Below are 21,364 nucleotides of genomic sequence, written 5' to 3' on the forward strand. Positions count from 1 at the left end.
AATAATGGAATAGCCAAAACCAATTAAACACACAGTAACATCTGGAGTAAAAACTCAAAAAAACCCAAATCAAATCTAGTATTAATCCCAAGCACCTGCTTATCACATTGTCACAACAGAGTAGAAGTGTTCATACCCTCTTTTACTCTGTTTAATTTACAAGGATTTGGGTTTGGGGTTTTTTCACTCACAGAGAAACTGCAAAGGATGGCACCAAGAACATTAAAAGTCACTCAAGGATAAAACACACCTATTTCTACAAACACCATAGCACAACTCGGTTATTCGGGAATAACCAAGTAAGTAAGTACTGAGAGAGAAAAGTACAGACACTATCAAATCTATACAGTTTATACTATACTAGGAGTAAGCCCCAATGGATTTAACAGAACTGACTTCTGAGTAGACATGGTTAGGATTATGCTGTATCATGTGTCATTATGGCCAGATCTGCTTTCTCTAGGTGGACACAATTCATGCATCACCCCAAACTGAGCAAATGCAGGTGTGCCTACCATATAGCTGTACATTGCTTAGCTAGAGTGTAGACCAGTGACTATGTTCAAACACTTTGCAGCTTTATTCCAAAAAATCCACATTAGGGAAATATTTTTATAAAGCCAACCAAAATATCACAAGATAGGGTGCAAGCTTTTGTGTTCTCCGGAACTCTTTATCATGTTAGATTAGGGATTGTGAATTCATTTCAGCCAGCGAACCTCATTGCCTCAAGGGCAACCCTGCATGGGCCCCATACCAGCAGTGGCTGCAGCAACAGATGTGACTTCTATCTTTCTATGGCAAGCTATAGTTCAGTAGCATAAACTCAGCAGTTCCTACACTACACCTCTCTATCCAGGCAAGCAAAATACATTACAGTGGTGCCTCGCAAGATGAAATTAATTCGTTCCGCAAGTTTTTTCTTCTTGCGAGTTTTTCGTCTTGCGAAGCACGGTTTCCCATAGGAATGCATTGAAAGTCAATTATTGCGTTCCTATGGAGACCGCTTGCCAGGCTGGCGGTGCGGAGAAGGGCTTTTCTCCCCACCACAAGCCTCCAGGACAGGTACGGGAACAGAGGGGAAGGCGCGCAGCGCTTCTCCTCTGTTCCCGGGGCTTGCGGTGGGAGGAGGGTTTTTCCTCCCCACGCCAACATTCAGAACAGCATTCTGAAAGTGGCGGTGGGAAGGAAAACCCTCCTCCCACCGCAAGTCTTCAGGACAGCCATCCAAAGGCTGGCGCGGGGAGAAGGTCTCTCCGCCCCACCGCCAGCCTTCGGAGGAGGTCCAAGGACAGTGGGGAAGACGCGCTGCGCTTCCCCGCTGTCCCAGAGATTTCCCTATGGGCTTTCATCTTGCAAAGGTAGCCCATAGGGAAATTCGTTTTGCGAAGCGCCTCCAAAACGGAAAACCCTTTCGTCTAGCGGGTTTTCCGTCTTGCGAGGCATTCGTCTTGTGGGGCACCACTGTACTACAGTTCAAAGACACAATACAGTCAAGGTAAAGAACCAGACAAGAGAGGCAGTCTCCATTTGGTCCCCAGGCCTGAGGCTCCACACTTCTGGGTGGAATGGTAAACAGAGCAATTGAGGGAAGGGGGGGGGGAGGTGAGGAAAAAAAAATTTTAGTTGATATGAAGCCCTAGAATCTGCATCTGGTCACAGTATTAAGAAGGAATGGAAAAGGAAGTTACAGACTTCAAATGGGGTTCTTTAGGTGCAATGCATGTATCAGGTTGTAACAAGGTCTTCTGAAAATAAGAAGCATAATAATGTTCAACTCTCCAGACTGGTAATATAGCAAACTCAGAAAAGTGCAAAGCTAATGTCATGTTTTTATTTTTCTTCTTAACGAGAGAGGAATCTGGTCAAACTTTTGAGGGAGGATGAAAAAGGAGACTTCAAGCAGTGAAGATTTTCTAACCTGATACTGAAAGGTTAGTATTAAGATCACTGAAAACCAGAGGACAGAAAGAGAGGTCTACAGCTGACGGACACTTAACCTGGGGAGCAGTTGTCTATGACTCACTAACTATTTATAGTCATGGAGAGGAATCAACTTAAGACTTGGCTGTAATGCACAGATCTATCACAGCAGTAGATCTCAGGAAAGGAGACATCAGAGTTTAAATCATAGGCCCTTAAAATGTTTGACCATTTAAAAGTATTTGGTCAAAGTAAAAAGTATTTACTTTCAACACAAAAACTTAAAGTTCCTCTGAGCTATTTTGCCCTATTATCAGAAACAATGAATGCTGAGGCCTACACATCACTAGGCCACTGTAGTCCAAGAGATGTTTAATTGCCATGACACTTCTTAAAAAGTGGAGAGAAAGAGAATGTGGTCCTTTTACTGAGCAAGCACACAGAGAGAAAAGTTAGGCGACACAAATATTTTAATTTGAAAACTACACAGCAGTCTAACCTATGTGCAATACAAAAATAACAGACAAAAGAAGTTTAGACAGGATGGCTAATGAACACAATGACCTGCTTGGCCAACCCTTTAGTGAAAAGCAATGCTAAGCATATAGAGAAATATCAAACGTACTTTTCATTGATTTGGAGGCTATGTGGTCTACCAAACCATGTTGCTTTGTTGGAATGTGCTGTTACCAACAACCCATGGGGTAGGAATAAAACTGTACTAGTCAAGTAAGACACCTACGGTCTTCTGCCTCAAAAGAAAAGGTTTCATGTTACCTCATCACATTTTGTTCCAGAGGCAAGTTATACCTCCACACTTTCAAGCAAATTAGACCTGTATGTAGTGGAGCATCTGCAACAGCAGCAATCTATTCCCTTTTAAAAAACACTGACCCCAAGGAACCATTCAGAAGCGAACTCACTATTTTCCTATGATTGCTTAAAAGAGAATTGCATAATTATATTGTTCCTACTCACTCACTCTCTCTCTCTCTCTCTCTCTCTCTCTCTCTCTCTCTCTCTCACACACACACACACACACACACACACTAGAGGGGAGTAGTAAGTTGAACGTATGAGAGAGATCAATGAACCAACAGAGAAGAATGTGGAAAGGAATGTGGAAAACATGATGCATGGAAACAGGCAGCTTTGAAAAACAGGTGAAATTTTATATTGAAATATATGTGAAATTTTCATTTTTACTATTTTACTGTTTCAATGAAATTAGGAAGAAATGCTCCACCTGCTCAAATTACAGCCAAGGAAGTAGAAGCAGTGGATTAGGTATTAGACTGGACTCTTGGTTTCCTAGAATTGATGGATGAGTTGCCATAGTAAAATGACAGTGTCCATCTTAGTGGATATTGTATTGACACATTAGCTCAATCAACATGAATCACTCTCCCTCTGCTCCCACAAGAAGCGCTACAGTAAAATTACACTTTGTCGCTTCTTGGAATTGAAACTTGGCAGAGAGAAAGGAAGGTAAGCTATTGCCAAAAACAAAACAAAGGAAGGATGTAAGATGATAGTTTTGCCCAACATTTAAGTATTCTTGAATCAAGGAAGAACTTACAAACTTAGTGTGTTTATATGCATTTCACCTTCAAAATAAATTTTAGTTTGTACATCATGTAAACAGCATACTTGTCTGCTGATAATAATAGCTCCTGTTTATGGGTTAATAGGAAAAAACAACACTACCCTCAGTCCAGACATGCAATCTAGAAATTCCAATTTCTGAAAACGTAAAGCAACAGTCCTTACTGCTTTTGGACATTCAACAGAATTCAGTTATAGACTTCACAGAATGGATATTATATAATGCCTTTCATGGAGACATTCCTTTCATCCACAGAAGACTTTTTGAGCTAATGAAGGAATCTCACTGGTGAAGAGGGTTAAGCAACTTTTGCCAATTTCCTCAGCCCGTCCCATCTGAACTTTGCCATTTGTCTCTATTGCTCTCTGTGTCTCTAAAGCACTTTTTTCCGAAATCTAGCAGCATAAATTAATGCTTTATTTATTAAAATATATACCAAACTGTATCAAATCAGTTCACAACAGTAAAAATAAAATAAAACTATACAATAAAAGTATAAAATGCTAAAAAGCTAAAAACAGCAAAGTTAAAAACAAAGATCAGTAACCCATTGTGGGAGATACCTCTTCATTGTCTGCATAGGCCTGGCAGAACAGAAGTTTTCAGCCAGAAGTTTAGAGGGAGATTTCCATCTCAACAAAACAAAGCTTTTGGAGAGGTTGAGGATTTGGTGACTGAAAAAGCAAGATCTTGGCTCATGGGGTTGGAAACAAAATGAAAGAAAATGGGGCATCTGTCTTTGGATGTGGGGTAAGAAGTGGTGGGTCTGGATTCTGCCTGCTTCACCGCCTCACCTGGAAATGGGGTTTGTTTGGGGAAAAGCTCTCTCTGGAGGGAGGGAGAGATGGCAAGGTAGCTGGGGATAGTTCTGAGCCGGCCAGATAGTCTGCACATAATTTTTCCCAAGAGGAGAGAAATTAATGACATCCCTTTTCTGAACTTGCTACAATTCTTAAAATGCACATTTTGGCCAGACAGTTATCATCAACTCCTAGTCTTAATTTCAATGTCTGTTCTCAGTCTTACAAGAGCTTCTTTTTGTCAAAAGCTCATACTAAATTATTCCTCCCCACTCCAGAAGCCAGGCATTCCCTTTAAAATCCTAATTTATCAACACTCGATACAACAGTACAATGGTTTGAAGGACTGAGAAACAAGTTGTGAGCTCACACACTCCCTCTTTCCCCATGACTGCCTGTTTAAGGCTACCCCTAGTTTGTTGTGGCAGCTAAACACCAAACCATGAGTATCGCTTGCCCTCTCTACCAAAGTGGAAATTTGTTTCAGAACTATGGTTTCCGCTGATGGTTTGGAGAACAAAGCAAAGGGTAATCTATAGTTTTGAAACTCAGATGTCACAGCAAACTAAACAGAAAAAGAGATGGAAGTTGTGTTTCTTAATGATGTAGAGCAGTGGACGGCAACAGTAGCTGCCCAGAGGACTTCTGAGGAGAGGGGGGAGGAGAGAAGGCTGAGGGAACACTCCACAAGGGAGGGTGTTCGAAAAAGGGTGACAGCCTGCCAGCTCTGCAAGCAAGGGGTGACATAACTGGGCTCCTGAGCCTTCAGGGTGCCGCAGAAAGAATGTAGTTGGTGAAAGGAGCAGTGGACTCAAAAGATTGAAAACCTCTGATTCAGAGAATAATTTAAATTAAGATGTCATGTTTAGGCAAGATCTGAGGTTTAAAAAACTGATAAAACTGTATATAAAGAGAGCCTCCTGGTAAAGATTTTAGATTAAACAATCGCATGTCAGTCCAAATTTAATGGTTATGATTTTCACCAATAAATTAAAATAAGTGACCTTCTGTAAGTGACCTTCAGTACTAAAGGAATTCAAATGAAGATTAATACCTCTTGAACAGAGCATTTAAAAATGTAGACATCAGAGATAATGAACCACGGCAAAGGGGATTGCAGGATTTAGGATTACAGCCAGGATCAGGTCAGGTTAAAGCTGTTACAGCATTCAGCCACTGTTACGCTTCAGCACCAATGATTTTTAGTCTAGTTGTGATTATAGCATGCTTTATTGAACTAGGAACAGCTTTTTTACTTCTTCGGCTTTCCTAAAATAACTGGCAATGCCAAGATCAACAGAGGTTTTGTGGGAGCTCTAGAGAACAAGCATTTATGAGGAGGAGGAGGAGGAGGAGGAGGAGAGGGAGACTCTATATTCAGTAATCCCACCCTCCCCAGTGTCAGCTCCAGAGCAGGGTGTGTTTTTGGGGAAGGGGTTAGAGGGGGCAGAGGGAGTAATCACCAAAATCATCCCTCCATTCATTCAGTTACTGAGGTTGAGTCTGGATCCCACCCAGGGTAGTTTGAGAATCTTAACAGTAGTGTATGATAAACACAAGAGTAGCTATTTTGTAGTTACTTTTCAAAACACTTCTTTACAATCCTCTTATGACATACAGGGTATGTGGCTCATTTTTGTCTAGGATTAGCTCAAACCAACTAGCAGCTATTTTAAATGAAGCACTGAACCCCTGTTCCTGCCATGTAGTACTTTGGGCCACCTAATGCAACTCCTGCTTTTATTGTCATTAGTTAAGTACAAACTACACTTAATTCAGTGGCTACTGCCAGGAATTTTGGCTCAAGGAGGGTGGAAGAGATAGAACATAGGATTGTGCTTCTCTCCCTTCTAATTTACTATTGCAAGAGCCTAAGAGCAGGAATCTTTTTTTTGCTTACGCTACTCTGTAAACCAACACACTGGTAAAGTGAAAGTAAAAGATAACTTACCTGACTAGATTCCAGAATCAGGTTTGGTTTACCCCATATTGAATCACAGGTGTATAGTTGTGGGGTTTTTTTTTTTACATTTTGTTTTTTTACACAAATAAAAAAGTTGAACATTAACAATAAAAATAGCAATAGTAAAGGTACAAAAATACAAAATGAATAACATTTTTCATTGTATTATAATAATTTCTTGTGTATAAGATGCTTACTAACTTTTTTTATCCCAACAAATCCTCCAAATTCACCATGTGACTAGCTGAATACCTAGTTAAGCTGATTTCACCTACAACAATGCTCTTCCCCCAAAACATGAGCTTACAGACACCATCTTTTGCACTAAGCAAGATTGATAAATATTCTAATAGCAGGCTCTGGTAACAGAAAATGAAGGCTGCCACAAAGCTGCCACTTAATGCAGCCTTTGGACAAGAAAGTGATTATGTCAGAAAAGGAAGCCAGAGGGCGTGCTTTCAGCATGCTCCTATATTTAAAATGGAGTTGCTTATTTGGGCTTTCTCTCATCACTGGGCGACAAAGGTAAGAGGAACCAATTCATATATTAGCATTAAGAATGTACCCTTTTTGAGTTGAGCCAACTTCAGTAACATGGGTGAAAACCCTAATATTCAACAAGCTTTTCTCACATGGTTAACTTTGACCAGACCCATATGGGCAATGTTTCACTTCTCTGATCAACTATGTGTAGCACAGTATTCTTAAAACCACAGCATCAGGATAACAGAGTGTCCTAGCTCCCCCTGACTGAAAAAAGAACTGGAACTCACAACTCCAGTTTTGCTGAAGTTTTTTTCTTTTCAGACCAGACTGGTACATAAGGCAAGTCACAGGTTACAGGAGTCAGTGGGTATGAGACAAAAGGCATGGCTAAGCATGAGCTAAGCTGTTGAACCAACAAGCTACACATCCCCTTTGAAGAGTGGTGCAAGCACAGCAAACAGGTGAGTTCCTAGACTGGACAAGCAGTCCTTCTACTGGGTTAGGTTTGAACATGCCAGATTTTGTGTTCTAGGCAATGGATAAGGGGTAAGGGACCAGCTCAGCATCTGAGAGACTCCCAGCTACCTCCTCAGGAGATGGCTCTTGTGCAACCAGGGGAGGTACCTGAGGCAGCTCCTTGGCCTGCAATGCTTGGGCAGGCATATCTGAGGGGTTGGGGACAGTGATTTCTTCTGACAGAATGTGGATCTCCACCCCCAAGCCCACTAGGATCACACACCTCTAGGGGTTTAGCCACCATGATTGCAAACACACCAGCAGTGGCGGAGCATCATGCTCTGGCACGGGGGGGGGGGGGGAGAGCAGGCGGGGGCATGGCTGGCACGCATCCCAGGGGTGCACTGCCTGCAGGGGCATGACGGCCAGCGTAGGCAGGGGGCAACCATGATGGCACCCCACCGGGATCACGCTGCCGTGGGGCAGTGCACTCCCGCCGCACCCCTCTTCCTCTGCCAGGGCACACCAGAACCCTCTCCTGTGGTACTATGCAAGTGCTAACGCCTCCCCTCCCAAAACCTAGTAGTAGTTCTTTTTACTAGTGAGTCTGTAGTTCTACTAGCACTGAAAAACCAACAATACAATCCTAATAATAACTGTCTATCCTAGCACTCTCCATATTTTCTGGGAAAAGGTGAATGCACTGCCCCCCAAAAAGTATATACTTCCAAACCTGTGTGAATATGCATGTATATATCCATCACCACATACATGCTTTTAATAATACATTTCAGGCTGTGGTTTTTACCCCATAAAACAAAATCAGAATTAAAAAGGAGAAAAAGCCTTCTCTGCTTTCTTCAATCTACCCATAAATTTTCAATTTTCAAGAGTGCTCTGATTAGCAAAGGAATAGTTAAAATAAACCAAGCTTTTTAAATCAACAGTGAGTTCAAATAAGTTTTTTGACAGTAAACAAACCTAGTTAAGCCACTAGAAAAAAATCAAATGATTAAACATACAGTAGTTTAATAAACCTTTACTTAAGCTGCAATCCTAACTCCACTTACTTGAGAGTAAGCCCCATTGAATTCAATAGGACCTACTTTGAGTAGACATGGTTAGGATTGCACTGAGTGTTGTATGCAAACCAGGCTATTCTCTTTCAGATAACCTACCTCAAACAGATTTTGAGGGTAATATAGGATAACCACACGTTTGCTAATATAAGCTCCTTGGAGGAATGGTAGGGTGTAATGTGATTAAATAAATGTGTGGCAGAGCTATGGGATATGGCGGTTCCAACAAAGCCTAGAAACCAGTGTTAGAAACTCATATATAAGCCAGGCGCCAAATGGCTTCTTAAACTAAGGTTGCAGTCGCCAAAACAGAATGTATACTTGCCATTTGGGGGCAAGATGGCTCTAAAGGAATATTCTTCACAACTGTGAGCAGGGCAGTGGGGTAAGTGAAGGCAAACTACAACAATCAACTATAACATTTTTCACTGCTCCTACTCAGGCTGCACAGAAAAAGCATTTTGGTTCCTGAAATTCATTCTGATTGTGCATGTAAAATATAACTGATAGAATTCTACAGGATGTGTGTGTGTCAAGATCCAGTGATCCCCAGGCATGAATCTCCATTTGACGGAGATGTCAGGTGCCATGCTATCACCCACGCATCTTCACTTGGTTGCAAGTGGCCAATAGTCAGATGCAAAATGCAGCTGGCCACTTGTTAATTTCAAACACTGCTAGAATCATCCCTGAAGCCTACCTAGAAACCTCTGTAAGCAGGACAAAACCTACCACTCTCCTATTCATCTTTATTTTTGTTGAACAAAACTGAACAGTTAGCTAGTACAACATGAAGTGCCTGGATGGAATACCGTTGGATATAAGCTGCTCTGATGTTTCTTAAAGAAGAGTAAGTAACAAAATGAGCAAGGTACACCAGATTAAAGAGAAATGAGCTCAAGCTGGAGGTCCACACTCCACGATTTAAAAAAATAAATAAATCAGGTAAATTAACATAATTTATCAGTATTTCTAAGTGGCTAAATTTTTTTGAAACAGCCCTGTATTTAGGCACTATCCTGACAACCACAGGCAAGTGCATGGCAAATGAACAGGCTGGTGGAGAAGGCATGAAGCACTTCATTCCTCCCCTGTGCCTAGCACAGAAACTGCAATGAGCTGCTGCTCTTCTGTAAGCCATCAGGAGGCAAGGAACATATAACTAACTATAGGCATGCATTTAATTAATTTAGTATTACTTACAGACTTAAAAACTAAAACAATTATATATAATTATAATTATAAAGCTAGCCCAAACTGTGAAAACAAGGAAAATTGCTGCCCTAGGCTCCTTTGGGAGGAAGGGTAGGTTGGAAATTTAACAAATAAATAAGATACTAAAGGGTAGTAACAAAAGATATCCATAACACCAAGTGTCTTCTGCCACTAAAGGGCAAGAAAAAGTACATTTAAACTCCAAACATTTACATAAAATTTGGTAGAATATTGCTCTACAAAAATAAAAAAGGCTTTAAGGTACAAAATGCATTTGCTTTGATGCAAAAGGATCATGTAGTATTTTTAACTCCCACTGAAAACTCTAATGCATGTGATGTCTTGTTAGGTTCTTCAGTTTTGAATCTATTAAAATGTGGCTAAGGCTTGGAATTCCTGGATCAGTGCTCCTGCATCAAATATAAAGTAAGTTAACTACACTTTTGGAGTTGTGCTTTTCTAGATTTTTGAACTTTGTTCCCATCTAAACATTACCCTGTACTCTTAGCAGCTAAAATTCCCTTTTTTTTTTGTCTTTCATAATGATCAGTTTTAAACAGTTAAGACATAAATGCAAGACCGAAATAGACCTATTCCTACTTCAAAAACATGAAAAAGCTAATGAAATTATGTCATATCTGAGGTTACTTCACTCAGTGAGCATGGTCTGTAGCCTCAAACCTGCTCAGCTTTAAAATTCAGTTCTATATGAAAAAATCCACACTCAACATCTATTTTCCTCTTCAAGTATACTTCAGTTTGGTATTAATTCCTCATTCCAGTTTTATTCAGGTTGGTCTAACTTGAGAGTCAATGAACAGAGACCTTGACTTTAATCTAGAAGATAAAGTCCCATCTCAGCTACAGACTCCCTATAAATGTGACCCTTAGCCGCAGTTCTGTTTGAAAAATGGAAATATTAGTATTCTACCTCCTCACAGGACTGTTGAAAGGACAAACATGATAGTAGTAAATTAAAAGGAATATGCTACTTCTGATTCTATTAAACTCACAGAAGAATGGTGCGGCTGCTTGCTGGTGCCGGACCTGCCTGGTACTGGTGTTGGACCTGCCTGGCGTTGCTGCTGCAGATGTAACATAATAGAGATTTTACACTTCTTTTCCTCTATATAAAATATGAGCCATGTGTTCATTTAGAAAGTGTCTTTCCCCCAACCTTTTATACAGATCAGTTTTCCATTCGCCACTACTTTAATTTAAAAACCCGGCCCTCCATTATATTGACTAACTAATAATTTACTGTGGCATGAGCTTTCTTAAGGGATACTTCATCAGATCACAGTTACCTTTCCATGTAGGCTAGCAAATATGTCACAATTTACTAGACCTTTAGAAATACTACTCCATGACTTAAACACTTGCTTATAATGGAAGTAGTTGCCCTGTGCTAGTTAATGTGATTATTTTGAAATAATTACTCATAGTCATTCACATAATATCTGGAAGGTTGGAGGGCTCGGTTCCAAATCTTGTATTTAGAGTCAAAACTTAGCCATAAAAGATATGTGCCTCTAAGCATGACAGAGTAGCTTTTCTTCACCATAGAGCAGTAATGACCAGCCTGTGCATTTTTAGAAATATTATAAAGTCATGCCCCTTAGAACAGGGATGGAATGACATCATTGTTTTCTAAATCAGCCTCTATTTAAAATTAATCCTTTGCATTGGAGAAATGACCATCAATATTAATGCAAACAGAAAGACCCTCTTTTACAAATTGAGCCTGCCTTAATCCCACTCAGTTCTGAAATCTGCTACAATTGCTGGCAAATATGTAGCTCAGTTTTCTTAAGAGGGTTGCACTTTTCAATATGCATGCCTATTTCAGAGCTTGCTACAAGCAGCTATATGCATGCCTACTGTGGACAACAACTGCCTTAAAAGATCACATGTGACCAGAAGAGAAGCACCAGAGAGGCAGGAACACTCAATATACACAACATAGTCAGGTGAAACTTAAGAAGCTCTTCAAAGGTAGGAAATAATTTCCATCCACAGCAACAGAAAGGGCACTTCAAATACATAACCAGAAGAAAAGCAATTTTCACATATTTCCCCTCCCTTATGTAGCAACTTGAATCCTCAAAAAATCTGCTCCCAACCTTTGGGAGACTCATAGGGACAGCATGTGAGATAGTGTCACAGATTAATGAGGTATAGAATGATATAGAATGGAGGAGCCAATTTTCATCTAAGTGGAAGCTTCCATTGGATCACACACTCTTCCTTTCACTGAAGGACTACTTATGTGCATGGAAAGGTAACTGGAGACCTAATCTGTTTCCTTCAGGAATAAATAAATTCCAAAATTAATTGGAATGATTGCCTGAATTGTGGAAGGTTTCAGAAATGGAAGAAAAAATACTAAGCTGCATGACACTTTAAAATGTAACCACACAAGGTGATTCCTTCCAAAACCAACTGTGTCCATTAGTAGTCTAAACAGACAAAAACAAGTAGGGTCCTGTAACAAAATGTTGCAGTGTAGAGTGCTTCTGTTTAGGGTTTAAGTTGCTTCACTCCATTCCTCTTCCCCTTGACCACAATAGCCAGTACAGTGGTGCCCTGCAAGACGAATGCCTCGCAAGACGAAAAACCCGCTAGACTAAAGGGTTTTCCGTTTTGGAGGCGCTTCGCAAAACAAATTTCCTATGGGCTTGCTTCGCAAGACGAAAATGTCTTGCGAGTTTTTCCGACTTTTTTTTCCTCCCCCCCCCTTTCTAAGCCGCTTATCTGCTTATCCGCTAAGCCGCTAATAGCGCTAATCCGTCAATGGGCTTGCTTCGCAAGACGAAAAAACCGCTAGACGAAGAGAATCGCGGAACGGATTCTTTTCGTCTTGCGAGGCACCACTGTATTCTGGGCCCACTGAGAATGCTGCAACATATCTGTTTGCATGCTAGTTCAAAACAGCTCTGAAGCATCTCAAATTACCATTATAGGTGTTTAGCCAAACCCTTCCCACAGATTTGTCCGGATCTAAGTAGCTCCAACAACGCTACGAGCAAATAATCAATAGGCCATGTATTGATTGGCAGCTTTCATACATAGGTAACATCATTAGGAACATCATTATTATTGATACATAGTGGCTAAGGTGCCATGGGAATTTATAACAGTATTGTGCTTTCGGATTTGTTGCTGCATGAGCATAGACAATAAATCTGGTAGGGGCATCAGTGGCAGGGAACAGATTGATCCATCGGCAGCTAGCTGGCACTTACAAGAATTCCAACATGCCAAGGACCAATTGGAAATGCATTGCAATTCTAACTTGCCAAGGACCAACTGGAAGTGTATCTATCATGTAAGGTGTGGGGCAAATGGTGAGATTTGGGGAAAACAGCCTCACATGCCAAATTAGGACCACTGCCTGACAAAATTAAACCTGCAGGCCAGAGGTTCCCTACCACTGCTCTAGTAGCAGACTTGGGTGACTGAATGCCTATCAGAATGGAAAATTAAAAAGACAGATAATGTTTGAGTTTCTCCAAAACAGTGCAGCAATCATCTGTAAGTTTCCAAGGCTGAGGGACTGGAGTTAAGAAAACAACTTATCTAATAGTCTAGTGGGGGAACTGTCAGGTTCACAGTGAAAGCCAGAGACAGTCTGTGTTTGCTGCTACTTTCTGTATGGTAATGTGGGGTGGGAAGACTGCTGTCCTCGCATAACTACACTAAATTCCTGGATTTCTCCATAGTTTTCTATGGTCAGATCTCACTTTCACCAAGTGGGTTGGGGGTCTAAATTAGGAGTTAAGAAACCTGTGGTCTTCCAGATATTATCAGAACCTCAACGCTCAATAGCTGCAGCCAGAAGGGCTGTTGAAGAGGAGTAATAGAACATGTAGTCCAACACCACCAGCAGAGCCAGAGATTCTCTTCTTTGGTCTAAAAGGAACCAGAGGTCAGGCAGGCTGTGAGAGTCTATTAAGTTTTATGGTTCAGAGTAACAGAAATACAGACCTTGCAGCATTCAGAGGAAATGGGAGATAGCCACAATCAGCTGAGACACAGAATGCTAAGTGGTGTGTGTCATTAGCAGGGGCATTGTGAGGCATCAGCACAGCTCCATGACACAAGTTTGTATAAAAAATACATATGTTAATTTCTCTTTAAAGATACAAATTCAGCCTGACTCTTAGACGAAAGGAATATACTCCAGTCATCTGAAATGAGATTTATTCCCTAAAATATCCTTTGCTTTTCATGAGAATGATAAGGATTTGATCCAAAACATGTCAGGTCCACACATATTATAGCAGAGAGAAGCATATCTTACCTTTTCAGATGTTACATCAAAAAGTACAAAACACAGATGCATACTAGTATGTTGGAAATCAAGCAATTAAAGAAAATACTAGTACTAAACTAAAGAAACAACAACAACCCTTCACTGCCTGCAGCATAATTTTGGGTCCTATACATGAACTCTAAAAAGAATATATAATAACTCCACTTTTATAGAGCAGACACACCTGGAATATTTCATTTGCTTAGTGGTTAAGGGAGAGGAAAATGCTTTAACCCTCTCTACAGACATTTAAACAGTAGCATTATTAAAAAGCCAGCTTGGACTATGATATTACCATAGCTCAATTCATCTTCTAAAGGACGAATGGGCAGACGTGGGGTTGGAATCTATCTGAAGGTCACCAGATGATTTGCAACAGATAGGCGCAAGTTTGATTCCTTATTATCAAATAACAAAGAAGCACTTCACCTAAATTTTAAAGTTGATAGCATAGAAAATGGAAACCAAAATCCAAGGCCAACTTTGGTTTATCTTAACTGGAATTAAGACAAACACAAAACAATCTCCAGGGCAAGGCATTATGAAAAGTTGATTACCAATATATGAAACCTTTTAAGGCAAGTTACAGATAGGTAGCCGTGTTGGTCTGCCATGGTCAAAACAAAATAAAAAAATTCCTTCCAGTAGCACCTTAAAGACCAACTGAGTTAGTTCTAGGTATGAGCTTTCGTGTGCATGCACACTTCTTCAGATACCTGAAGAATACCTTCAGGTATCTGAAGAAGTGTGCATGCACACGAAAGCTCATACCTAGAACTAACTCAGTTGGTCTTTAAGGTGCTACTGGAAGGAATTTTTTTATTTTCTTTTAAGGCAAAACAGTCACATTATTAAAAAAGGACAGGAACACTAGCATTTTCAACTCTTATACTGTTAACTTAATACTTGATGAGAAATAAGTGCCCTTCCAAAACCACAGCCATAAGCAGAATTTATAATTTTCTATAAAGAAGAGTATAGATTCCAAGCATTTCCAGTCAAAAGACTAAAGCTATGTAGCAACAGTATTTTCTCTTCAGGATCTGTAGTACTTGTTCATTATTAAAATTGCTTTGGATGACATGTGGGGAGGAATGGCTATTTTTTAAAAAAATTCTTCTGTGTGTGTATGTGTGTGTGTATATAATCATGTAGGTAAATCAGGGGACCACTAACACTGCTATAAAGTGGTAGGTTTGCTACTAATGTTGTGCCTCTAATATTAAATTGGAAGCAATGAGCACAAATATTTGCTTATAAATCGGAATCATCCAAATGTCATCTTTGTTCCACAAGAGCTATCCAACTCAGGTGCCCTATCCAGATAACAGCAGGCCAAAAGAAAAGGTACAGCGCAGAAATGGACCTATTTAGCAGTACAGTATACACTTCAGCCCTGCCAACCTAGCAGTTCGAAAGCACAAAGTGCAAGTAGATAAATAGATACCGCTCTGGCGGGAAGGTAAACGGCGTTTCCGTGCGCTGCTCTGGTTTGCCAGAAGCGGCTTAGTAATGCTGGCCACATGACTAGAAGCTGTACGCCAGCTCCCTCGGCCAATAAAGCGAGATGAGCGCCGCAACCCCAGAGTTGTCCGTGACTGGACCTAATGGTTAGGGGTCCCCTTACCTTTACACTTCAGCAGACAATTAAGAAAACCTAAATCATATAGAAGGGAGAAGAAAGGAAGCAAAATCTGGTCACTAGTTAACCAGACCTTGGAAAAACCAGAGAGATTACTAGTGATAACTTGCTACACACCTATTATGCCTTTGTTCATGAAACAGTATTCCATGAAGCCATAGCAGTTAAAATTGATGCCCACTGACTAACTAGGGAACTTTATTGAGCATTTATTTCCCCCCAAACCTAAGTGTCACTAGTAGTAAACCTCTAGTATTATAAAAACTGTCAAAAATGACTTTGGATAAGATTTATGAATAATCACATGCAGTCAGAATTAAGGAACAATAACAGCTTGTTCATATATGCAATTACTACTGCTGACTATTAGTAAAAAGTTATACACAGAGTATAGAACACAGATCCGGTCCAAAAAAGCATGAAACTACTTCCAAGAGTCCAAATGGATTTTAGGTTTCTTTTGCCTGTCCAGAAATCCCCTTGTTGCGTCAAAACAAACTGAACAAGAAGCAAGACTTTCTCTATATAAAAAATCAGTTTATAAAAAATAAATACCAAGTTTATCTTAAATAATAATTTGTTTAATTATCAAATCATATCTATAAAAGCATGTTAGCCTCTTACACAGAAAGCTTTTGTGTGCAAAAGCTGAATCAGTCTGTCAATTTCTCAGATATGAATATTTATGCTCGTACTTATTAAACGTAAGAATTTCATTTCCACCTGATGAAATCAACCTGTCTGCCAAAGAACTATCAGTCATGGGCATTTTATCTCGTTTGCCACCTTCTTTTTATGAGGCTAGGCTAAGGCAAAGTGAAGCAGAAATGAAAAATATTGAAAAGAAGGTAACATCATCCAGGATTCAGGTTCCTATATTCCCATACTTCCCATCTTTCAAACTGTCAAGGCTATTCGTGTTAAGAAAGTTTTATAAAATAAATATATTAAAGACACTGGGTTGCATACAACACTGTCTACAAGTGAGCTTAACAGACTTCTGTTTGCTCAATGGAACTTTGCAGTCCCCCCATCTCTCCTACAGTCCTCTGCAAACCCTAAGCATCTACTCTAACAGATTTTGGGGCTGTGCAGGAGAAGAAGTGAATTCCTGTTGTGCAAACAGAAGTCTATACACACACTAGTTTCTGCCCATTCCTTCTATTGTAAAAAAAAAAAAAAAGGAAAAGGAAAACCTGCAAAATATATATAGTGTGACACACAAGACTGGTGAAAGAAACAATATAAGTAATACCCTATTTAACTGTAAATTAGTATGGCTTAATATTCAATTTGCACCGCTGCTTAGGAAATATATGAAGTAATCAACAGGAAACATGATTAAAATCACTTATTTAAATTGGCATTTCCCCCCTGTTGATTCAAATTGCCTTGATTTAATTCAATCCACGATGCCTCATGGCATACTTGAAATGGAGGAATTTCAAAAGCTGGTTAGTACTGATTACTTATTTGCAAATCTGCCAACAATGGACGTAACAGAAAAGTGAACATATACCCCTATTAAAGTTATTTATGCATGTACATGTGATCCAAACAACAACTCAGCTTAGAAACACTAATCCCACTTTGCTCACATCCTAAAAGATATGTGTCTTTGAGGTTTTTAACGTTTACTGATAAACTGAAATTCAAAATGATGGGCCATAGGAAACACTATGAAAATACAGCTTATTCTCCTGTTCTTAATTACAGTGGTACCTCTGGTTACATACTTAATTCGTTCTGGAGGTCCGTTCTTAACCTGAAGCTGTTCTTAACCTGAAGCACCACTTTAGCTAATGGGGCTTCCCACTGCTGCTGCGCTGCCGCCACGCAATTTCTGTTCTCATCCTGAAGCAAAGTTAACCCGAGGTATTATTTCTGGGTTAGCAGAGTCTGTAACCTGAAGCATATGCAACCCGAGGTACCACTGTATTTCTTTATCTAAAGGTATTTGAACTGCCCTTACAGCTGTTCAATTAATATTTCTTGGAAGCTTCTTGATTAGAAATATATTGATTAAAATATGAAGTAACAACATGGGGGGGGGGCTAAATAAGCTGACAACTGGCATATGCCAGTAAATTTGTGCAAGGTTTTACTTTACACATATTTTGTGCTTAATTGCACACATGGACTAATGTGATGCTTCAGGGTAAATGAGGACAAACTGCAGTAGGACTCCGGCTCTTGCAGTTTTTTTTCTCCTCTGGTGCAGCCATGAGGAGCTCTGAATTGCTTGCTTTCATTTTTACTAACCTCAAATTGTTGTGATGCTTAATTGTATTTTAATTATTTTGTTCAATTGCATTTTTATTATTGATTTTGCTTTGTTTTAAGCAGTTTTTGCTTTAAACAGTAAGCCGCCTTGAGTCCCATCAGGGGAAAAGGTGGGGTATAAATAAATTTGTTGTTTATTATTTACTATTGTTATTTATGATGATGATGATAATGTTTGAATAAGGATAAACTGCAAATAATGCTTAACGCTGGGTAGGAAAAACAAACCACAATTTACAAAGCTGGCTGGTTTTGACTAACTACAATCAACATTAGCTACCATATTTTTATGTGTATAAGATGCCCACGCGTATAAGGTGACCTCTATTTTTTTGAACCCCAAATTAAGAAATCAGTATTCTAAATATCAAACAGAACAACTCTGATATTTTATTAAATATTCAAATCACCAGCACCAGCTTAGCAACCCCCGCCAGCGCCTGGTTGGCGGAAGTGGTAAGTGAAAGGGATGGTGGTCCCAGCAGCTTTTTCACAGCAGCCATGGGAAGGTAAGTAGTTTTTTTTTAAAAAAAGAAAAAGAAAACACCTGTACATTCACCATCCATGTATGAGACAACCCTGAATTTTTGATAATTTTTTTTAGCAAAAAACATTGTCTTATACAAGAACAAATACAGTAGTTTAGGGTCAGATGCAACACTAAACTGTGGTTAATCCAAATGGGGAAGTTCACAATCTCCTCCAGTATTTTGCTTTTCTTCTCCGAAAGCATCTCTGTATTGCAGGGCCAGGGTGTGGATGTGTGCCTGTAGTAACTTCACAGCACATTATCTCCATCACTTCTCTCTCCAGGATGCTTGCTCTAAAAGTTAGGTACTTAAAATTATCCATACTGAAATGAAGCAATACAGTACATAGTCTCTTGAGTATTGCTTGCTCGATTAAAAGATGGAATTCGAAAGCTCCTGAGAAGGGGAACAAGGGAAGAGCTCGTCTCTCGTCGTTGGTGACATCACATAAAAGATCCAGAAGGCAACACTCCAGCCACACAATGCACTAGCAAAGTTTGCTATCAAGGAGAAGCACAAAAAGCTGTCTTATGACTCACTCTTGATTGATCTAGCTCATTATTGTCCACTCTGACTGGCAGTAGTGGTTTTCCAGGGTTTCAGACGCTCCTCCCCCAAACCATGAACTGTGAGGCTATTTAGTACTATCAAGGACTAAGCCTTATTTAATAGGTATTACATTACAGTGGTGCCTCGCAAGACGAAATTAATCTGTTCCGCGAGTCTCTTTGTCTTGCGGTTTTTTCGTCTTGCGAAGCACGGCTATTAGCGTCTTAGCGGCTATTAGCAGCTTAGAAAAAGGGGGGGAAGGGAAAAAACTCGCAAGAACTCGCAAGACGTTTTGTCTTGCGAAGCAAGCCCATAGGGAAATTCGTCTTGCGAAGCACCTCAAAAGACGGAAAACTCTTTCGTCTAGCGAGTTTTTCGTCTTGCGAGGCATTCGTCTTGCGGGGCACCACTGTACTTCTAAACTCTGCTCTGGTCAAGGGTTTATAGTCAATGCTCTCTTCAAAGGTGGACGCAGGCCACAATCTCAAATACTGATTACAAACTGATTATACTACAGAGGCTACTACAGAAGAGGGACTTTGATTGACCTGTGGGGAAAGCATTGCACAGGATTGACTGTGCCTCCTCTCCACCTTCCAGAAGGAAGATGGAGTCCCTTGTTCTCAGCCAAGTCCAAGCTTTGGCGAGGCCTGAGGAAGTCAGTGTCAGTTTCAATAAACTCAGCAGCCATCTTGTGGGCCTGACTGTCCATCCTGAGCAATGTGTTGTGGGCCGCAGAGTCACTCTCATCTTGGTCCCAGGGACATTTTGGTGAGGCTCAGGATGGGAAATGTCTGTCGAGACAAGTCCTCTGCAGGGAGATGTTCTTGTTCACGGTCCTTGGAGAGAATCCCCTCCACATCCAGCACATGAATATGGGAGTCATAATCTCGGTCACAGATTTTAATCTCAGTCAAAAGTTTGGTGAAATACAAAATATTGCAACCTGAACAATGGTAACATATGGTATCCTAGCAACAGAAACTTAATAAGAGAAGATTGCATAATAAATGCACATTTTCTCTACAAATAAAAAATGAATGCAGCAAAAGTGTATAGAGGCCCAAAATTAGCAAGTGTACAGTATATATGCCTACAAAATATATAAAGATGCTTTATAATTTTTGTATCATCACGGCTGTGAGATCTGAAGACCTGCTCCCTGCCTTGTAGGCCTTTTTCTACCTCACTCTAGCTGCAGAAGCTGAGGCTGCTAACCAGACTCTTGGGCTGGGATATTATTTAAAGAATTCTATTGATAATAATTTTGGGGTCTTTATTTTTGTTCTTATGATTTAGGTGGAAATTGTTCAGTTTGGTTGTGTGCTTTTTGCTGTTTTATTTATTGCTTATTATTACTTCTTTTTATGATTGCAATTATGTAATTTTTACATGTTGTAAACTGCCTTGAGCAGGTTTCAACTCTGAAAAGTCAGCATACAAATAAAATTATGTATGAATGTAGTGCAGCACTTCTCAAATAATAAGCATCTCGATCAACTGCCCATGGAATCCCTTTTAAATGGTTTGCCAGGCCTGCAGGTGGAGTAGTGATAGTTGTGACAATCAAGGGAAGCACAATGCCACTTCTGTGTGACCAAGCTGCTTTGTACCTCTATTAGGGACAATTTATTTCAAAAAATAAGTTTGCGATAGGGCAAGGAAGTCTGCTGTTTTAAGACCAAAAACCTGTTGGGCATGCACAACTCCTGGGTGTGCTTAATCCCTGGATTAAGACGCATATGCTTGAATAATCTAACAGGCAACAATCAGGATTTAAAAGTGGAATTCTTCTGGTAGACCCCATGAAAACTAAAGGCTTCATCTATTCATCTCTTAACCAGATTTATCACCACTTGCATAGAAATACCTGAAACTTAGCTAAATATGAATAGCAATTAACATTCCAAAACAATCCTGTAACATAATGATACAGATTTCATAAAATAGAGAAATATGCACACCAGAATATTCTTAAAACGATTATGAACCGCTCTGAGTTTACTTGAACGTGAAATGCAAATTGTTATAATGAAACCCCTCAAAACTATTTATTCTTAAGTAGTTCTTTTTAACAACCTATCCAAACCAGGTTTACTAACAACAAAATCTGATTAACTTTAATTGGATGGTATCCAAAATTAGCCATACTCAAAGTAGACCTACTGAAATCAATGTATTTAAGTAACTTGTCTATTGATGTCAATGGATCTATTATGAGTACAACTTAGTTGAAATCACTTATTGCAAAAACTTTCAAGCATACATACTTAGGATTGAAGCCTTGGGTTGTTTTTTTTGCTTGTTTGTTTAGGTAATAAAAAACAGTACATGCTGCTGAACCTTGTTAAAGAATGTAGCTTGCAACTATTTTGAATTATGCTCAACAAATGGCTCACATTTTAAGACACTTTTTAAAACAGTTCACCTTAATACTGTGTTTTTCTGACACACATTTCTAATTCACAATATACAACCATTTCAGCCTTGAAGATAAAGTACACACAAGCTACAAAT

General features: G+C 39.7%; 1 protein-coding gene across 3 annotated transcripts in view; it reads right to left on the reverse strand.

Moving 5' to 3' along the window:
* The window catches only part of PPP3R1 (protein phosphatase 3 regulatory subunit B, alpha), a 43,481-nt gene that overhangs the window by 18,663 nt on the left and 3,454 nt on the right, over nucleotides 1–21,364 (reverse strand). The window contains exon 2 of one of the 3 annotated variants that reach the window (XM_081855758.1): nucleotides 10,545–10,613. The exons of 1 other annotated variant lie outside the window; for it this stretch is intronic. In XM_081855758.1, coding sequence (XP_081711884.1) covers nucleotides 10,545–10,613 — 69 coding nt within the window. Of the gene's footprint in view, nucleotides 1–10,541; nucleotides 10,614–21,364 lie in introns of all 3 variants that reach the window. One more of the 3 variants, XM_081855757.1, reaches the window with a different exon arrangement.

The sequence above is a fragment of the Podarcis erhardii genome (genome assembly GCF_964252035.2).
Source record: "Podarcis erhardii genome assembly, chromosome: 3".
NCBI lineage: Eukaryota > Metazoa > Chordata > Lepidosauria > Squamata > Lacertidae > Podarcis > Podarcis erhardii.